Source organism: Piliocolobus tephrosceles, chromosome 16 (genome assembly GCF_002776525.5).
Source record: "Piliocolobus tephrosceles isolate RC106 chromosome 16, ASM277652v3, whole genome shotgun sequence".
Lineage (NCBI taxonomy): Eukaryota > Metazoa > Chordata > Mammalia > Primates > Cercopithecidae > Piliocolobus > Piliocolobus tephrosceles.
In genome coordinates, this window is record NC_045449.1 from 35,619,005 (window position 1) to 35,626,071 (window position 7,067).

Genomic DNA, 7,067 nt, shown 5'->3' on the forward strand with positions numbered 1-7,067 from the left:
TGTAACTAAATTATAAAAATTTAAAAAGTAAATTAAAATTTTCTTTAACCTGTGTAAGAAGGGACATCTTCTCACACTTGAAGCTTTATTTGACATTTTTATTTTTATTTTATTTTATTTTGAGATAGTGTCTCACTCTGTTGCCAAGTCTGAGTGCAGTCGTGTGATCAGCTCATTGCAGCCCTGACTGCCTGGGCTCAAGCTATCCTCCCTCCTCAGCCTCCTGAGTAGCAGGGACTATAGGCACATGCCACCACACTTGGCTTATTTATTTATTTATTTATTTATTTATTTATTTATTTAGTAGAGGCAGGGTTTCACCATGTTGCCTAGGCTGGTCTCAAACTCCTGGATGCAAGCAGTTCACCCACCTCAGCCTCCCAAAGTGCTAGGATTATAGGCGTGAGCCACCGCACCTGGCCAAAATTTTTTTTTAATAATAGACTTCGAATTGATTAGGTGTCCAAATTGTAGTGATTTCAGTGATGTGTATTTTGTTAGGAGGAGGTTGTTCATTCTAGCCACTGGCATGCTTTGTGTAGGTCTTTTGAGTACATGCTGACTTAAGGAAATACCTTCTAAATAAAAAATACCAAGAGGTAAAGAATATTAGACTGAATCATGTTCTTCTGATTTCTACAATGGGTATTACCCTAAACCACATGTACCCGAATATTAATCTTATTGTGGAAACTACGCTGTTATATTCTGATAGTATGTTTAGTTTTTACGGTCAAAGGAAACTGAAAGTTTAAGAGCAAAGTTCACTTCATTCCTGAAGAAAAAACTTCCCATTTTATAGCTATTGGATTATAGATGAGATTTCATTAAGGTAATAGCCCCAAAACCCTAGAGGATGCTCTTGGTAGGAATGATCATTCCCAAACAAGTAGATGCAATGCTCTTGTCTCTTGGGGCCTTTCACCTCTCAAGCCTGTGAATCCCAAATACTTATCTTCTCTGATCAGTATGCAAGTTTATCTTTTGAGTGAAGTCTTATAAACCTCTAGCAACACCAGGCTAATCTATGTCTTTTTGTATTTTTATTGATTTCTGTACTCCTTAGCTCCTTGATTGGCAACTTTGTTAATGGAAGGAAGCTTGCTTTAATAAAATTATGTTTAGATGCTTATTATTAGAAGCTGTGTGCCAAACGATATTTTAAAGCCCAATCATTAAAATTCAGTGGGTTTGTTGCTACTGTTCTTCAGTCTGCCTCCCCATTTGAGATCTATAGTTGCTTTAACAGTCATTTCCTTTGTCCTTATCAACAATTCCTACTCTGCTTTCAAAGTAGAGTTACAACTGGGTCTATTCATATTCCAAAATCTTATTTTAGTATTTTCTACCATCATATGGCCTGTCCTTTAGGGAGCTGGTATGTCTCTATAGGTTTAGAAAATGATCATAGTTAGGTGTTATCCTTTTGGTCAGCTTTCAAAAATCCTGATGCCTGGGTTGCATTCCACACCAATTAAATTAAAATGTCTGAGGGTGGGGGGGCCCCAAGCATCAGTATTTTTTTAAAAGTCCCAGGTAATTCCAATATGCAGCAAGGTTTGGAAACCATTGGCTTTACTAATTGGCCAAATGGCTTAGAGGCTCTTCCTCCTAGTTATCTACTCACTACCCAGGATTAATTAGATGACCTTAACACAAGGCATTTAGCTACCTGAAAAAGAGATGATATGTAAATGTATTACTGTTATCATTATTATTTAAACTTCAGAGAAGCCATTTTGTGGTAAAATGTGCATAACATAAAAGTTACCGTTTTAACCTTTTTTTTTTTTTTTTGAGATAGGGGTCTTACTGTGTTGCCCAGGCTGGAGTGCAGTGGCTATTCACAGATGCAATCATAGCACACTGCAGTCTGAAATTCCTGGGCTCAGGTAATTCTCCTGCTTCAGCCTCACAAGTAGCTAGGACTACAGGTGTGCATCACCATACCTGGCTCATTGTAACTTTTTTTTTTTGAGGTGGAGTTTCACTCTTGTTGCCCAGGCTGGAGTGTAATGGTGCAATCTCGGCTCACTGCAACCTCCACCTCCCAGATTCAAGTGATTCTCCGATTCTCCTGCCTCAGCCTCCTGAGTAGCTGGGATTACAGGCATGTGCCACTACACCCAGCTAATTTTGTATTTTTAGTAGAGACAGGGTTTCACCACGTTGGTCAGGCTGGTCTTGAACTCCTGACCTCGGGTGATCCATCCGCCTCAGCCTCCCAAAATGCTGGGATTACAGTCATGAGCCACCGCACCTGGCCTCATTGTAACCATTTTTAAGTATACGGTCCAGTGGCATGAAATACATTCACATTTGTGCAACCATCACTACCATTCATCTACAGAACTCCTTTCATCTTCCCAAACTGAAAGTCCATACCTATTAAACAACAGCCCCTGGCACCTACCATTCTATTTTTTGTCTCTGAATTTGACTATTCCAGCTACCTCATATACCTGGAATCATATAGTATTTTGTCTTGTTGTAATTAGTCTATTTCATTTATCCTAATACCTATTGTTGTAGCATGTGCTAGAATTTCTTCCTTTTTTGTTTGTTTGTTTGTTTTTTTGAGACAGGGTTTTGCTCTGTCATCCACACTGGAGTGCAGTGGTGCCATCATAGCTCACTGCAGCCTCGAATTCCTGGGTTCAAGCAATCCTCCTGCCTCAGCCTTCTGAGCGAGTAGCTGGGGCTACAGGCATGTGCCACCACTCCTGGCTTTCTTCCTTTTTTTTTTTTTTTTTTTTTTTTTTTTTTTTTTTTTTTTTTTTTTTTGAGATAGAGTCTCACTCTGTTGCCCAGGCTGGAGTGCAGTGGCGCCATCTCGGCTCATTGCAACCTCCACCTTCCGGGTTCAAGCGATTCTCCTGCCTCAGCCTCCTGGGTGGCTGGGACTACAGGCACATGCCACCATACCCGGCTAATTTTTTGTATTTTTAGTAGAGATGGGATTTCACTATATTAGCCAGGATGGTCTCAATCTCCTGATCTCGTCATCTACCCACCTCGGCCTCCCAAGTGCTGGGATTACAGGCGTGAGCCACCGCTCCTGGCCCCGCTTTATTCCTTTTTAAGGCTAAATAACATTCCATTATATGTGTGTACCACATTTTGTTTATCCATTCATCTGTTGATTTCTTCTCCCTTTTGCCTATTGTGAAAAATACTGCTGATTATACTACTATGATCATGGGTGTATGAGAAACTCATTTTAAGTGATAAACTGATAAACTCTCCTTCCACAAATGCTTATATGGATAAATTACTTATTCTATATGGCTAGATTGTAGTTCACCAGATGAGTAAGCACCTGCCCCCGGTGACTAGTCTTTTACAAAATATGGCAAAAATTAGGTACTATTTCAAATGCTTTCTAGATTTTCTACCAAGTAGTAATAGAATTCCATTTTATTTGAATTTGCTATCCTTCTCAGGCTGTGGATCAATTCTGCAGAGGCTGTGTTCCAAAAATGTAGTGACAAAAGTCTTTGTATGTTGAGAATGAAATAAAGGGTTTGTGCTGTATACTTTAACTCACAAATGCTAAGGCAAAGTTGTAAGCTTCAAAACCAACCTAAAAATGTTGCCCAGCCCAAAACCTCCCTGGGCTGGGCACAGTGGCTCACGCCTGTAATCCTAGCACTTTGGGAGGCCAAGGCAGGTAGATCACGAGGTCAGGAGTTTGAGACCAGTCTGACCAACATAGTGAAACCCTGTCTCTACTAAAAATACAACAAACTAGCCAGGTATGGTGGTGTGTGCCTGTAATCCCAGCTACTTGGGAGGCTGAGGCAGGAGAATCACCTGAACCCAGGAGGTGGAGGTTGCTGTGAGCTGAGATCGCTCCACTGCACTGCAAACCGGGTGACAGTGCGAGACTCTGTCTCAAAAAAAAAAAAAAAAAAAAAAAAAAAATCTCCCTGGTCATGTTGCTGTAGAAATTGTAAGCTCATTAGGTTGAAGCTAGAGGCCACGTTAAGATCCTTTTATTGCTGCCTGTGTTCCTCTGATAGACGTTTTAGCTCAACTTCTATACATGATCTTAGCTTTTTTGTATTACAGAACCTAATACCTAATTTGCATTTTTACTTCTTTCATTCTTAATGAACCACTGTGTGAGGATATGCTTTCTTTTTTATGGACAGTTAAGCTAGGTGTTTTTACAAGAATTCAGCTGTGTTAGTCAATAAGTAGGAATTTTACAGAGTCAATCAACTTTGGAAAAATGGTGATTACTTATTTTAACATTGTTTTTCCTGAGGCATTGCCTTTTCATGTTCCCACAACCCACCCACCTACTCTTACAGCATGAAGGAAATGAATTTTTATTTGTATGTGTATATTCACTTTGATCCCTTTGACACTTTTCCTTACTTTTTCACTTATAATAAAAGGCAATTGAAGGCCAGGCACCATGGCTCACGCCTGTAATCCCAGCACTTTCGGAGGCCAAGGCCGGTGGATCACTTGAGGTCAGGAGTTCGAGACCAGCCTGGTCAACATGGTGAAACCCCATCTCTACTAAAAATATAAAAATTAGCCATGCGTGGTGGTTCATGCCTGTAATCCTAGCTACTTGGGAGGCTGAGGCAGGATTATCACTTGAACCCAGGAGGCAGAGGTTGCAGTGAGCCGAGATTGTGCCACCATACTCCAGCCTAGACAACAAGAGCAAAACAAAAAGGCAACTGAGGTGAAGAGAGTCTTGGCCATACTGCTGAAAAGGAGAGGTACTAAAATTTGTTGGTTAACAACTAGGCTGCATCAGTATGCTTTAAGAGTTATAGGAATACCCCAAAATTGAGAATCCGATGGGACTATATAATTTTAGAGCCAGTTCTACAGGTGAGACATAGACAACTTGTTCTGCTTGTCTGAAAACTTGTGTATAGAACTCTACAGAGAGGCTAAGAGGGAGTAAACAATCCTTTCTTTCTAGATCTTCATCTGCTGGTGGACGTGGCCTGCAAGCAGGAGCACTTTCCAAAGGAGGAAGAATTAAAAGAGTGAGGCATGGATGACAAATGTGACATTGTGCACTAGCTGTAGCTGGAGGCAGACTAGCCTTGCACATGACAAACTGTTGGGATTTTTTCAGTTCTGTTAAGGAAAAAAAGTATTTTTTGTTTCGTTAATTGAGAATTTTGTTAATTGAGAATTGGGAATTTGCTATGTACTACAGCGGTTCAGTTCAGATTATCTGCCTTGACAAACTACCGAACATCTAGCAGCCATGTTTTTTGGCTGCCCAGATCCCTTTTAAATGAAAAGTTCTGACCTTCTGTTATAGTCAAGGAGCATCTAAAAACTGCTCCATCTATGGTACTAGAGAATAATCTGTGTGTGTGCTGATTTGTCGTCTTGCCACTTAAACTGTAGTCAGCACAACTTTAGTGGAGAATTCAGTCTCTCTGATTCAAGTCACAGTGTGATCCTTTTAGAGGAGATCGTGTGAGAAACAAAGGCATGTGAGGTCACCAACATCACAGGTCTAAATGCATCAGGAATTCCAGGGAAGAAACTCTGGAGAAGAGCTAATTTTCTAAGTGATTAACCAGGAAATTCTCTTACTTCCTAACCTAGCATTCTGTTTTAAGAGCAAGGCATCCGGACGGACTTGGACCATCTATCACACTTAACACTCCCTGATTCTTTTATATTAATGGAAGCATTCTTCTATTTTCATATCTTTCTTTCATTTTAATGATATATTATCATAAATGGTAAAAAGGTTTTATTAATATATCACTTACTTAAATGTCTTTAAAAAAGCATTTAACTTGTTTTATATAATTGTATTTATAAATGCTGATAGATTTAAAGGTTTTAAAGTTTTATATTTTTATTATTGCAGGATAGAAGGATAAAGGATGCATGTGTAGTATTTTTATTTTGAAGGGAAAATGTACAGTGTGTGAACAAAAACATTAAGATATTTAATACACTATTTTCTTATTTTAGATTTTTACATTCAATAAGTATAAATTCTCATCTATATAAGGTATTGTGTGCAAATGTGGGGAAAAACTGATTAGTAGTCCTTTAGCAGAAGCTATGCCTTTGATTTTTAAAAAATGGTTTCGATCTAGTTTAAGCTTCTGAGAGAATTTTGGATAGTGGGATAGATGGTAACATTTTTTTCTTATCCCTGTTATAGGATTCTAGATTTGTGCAGTAGGATTGTGGGACTTTGTTTTAGGAGAGAAGGATATCTTGGATGTCCAGTTTCTGTGGTTGATCCCTTACTTTCTTACCCAGTGACAGCAAGAAACTTTCTGATTTAAAGTCTTTCGATTGACCAGAACTTTCTTATTGGATTCTGCTTCAGTTCTCCTATTAAGCACTGCAGAAACAAAAGGAAAGCCTAGGAATATGAAACTAATTAAAAAGGCACTTGGTGATATGACATAGTACTATGCTAGCCACTGTGGATGTAACAATTCATTTCTTATACTGCGCTGTGCCTTCCCAATGATGTCAAACCCTAGAAATATTACAGAGATCTACTTTTCTGGAAAAGGGTGAGCTCTGTGTTGATCTGCAGTGACTCTGTTTAGATATTAAAGTAGATTCTGAAAAGCGACCTGTGTGGTCCATCTGATTAGATTAGATAATGTCTATGTAATGGGCATTTATTTATCTTTATTAGCAAGGTTTAAAAGAGCAAATTATCAAGACACCTGTATCTTTTGGCCAGACTATATAATATTTTGTCAGAGTATGTGAAGAGGAGACCCAATTTCCAAATGAAGGAACTTTGCTTTTTCTCTGTCATACTGAAGAGCTAATATTACTGTGTAGATGATATTTTCCCCTAAATATGGCTTTCTTAGCTTTATATATGTTGAGATAATATCTTCTGAGGAACACATGTCAAGCAGGAACCTTGGCATAGATTTGGTTTCAGTTGTTTTAAGGCTTAATTAATGAAATGCCTTATTCAGCTTTCCAAACATTTTTATATATGAATACAGCAGACCAAGGAGCTGGATCTCCTGCTATCCTTACACGCCTTGTATCTATCAACTAAAGCTGTCATTAATGACTTGGACAAAATG

At 38.8% G+C, this 7,067-nt stretch overlaps 1 protein-coding gene across 1 annotated transcript in view; it reads left to right on the forward strand.

Moving 5' to 3' along the window:
• Window positions 1-5,019, forward strand: part of HSF5 (heat shock transcription factor 5) — a 61,638-nt gene extending 56,619 nt beyond the window's left edge. Inside the window, exon 6 of the mRNA XM_023203974.1 lies at window positions 4,949-5,019. Within this exon, the coding sequence (XP_023059742.1) occupies window positions 4,949-5,019 (71 nt within the window). The remainder of the gene's footprint in view (window positions 1-4,948) is intronic.
• Window positions 5,020-7,067: the final 2,048 nt, after the last annotated feature.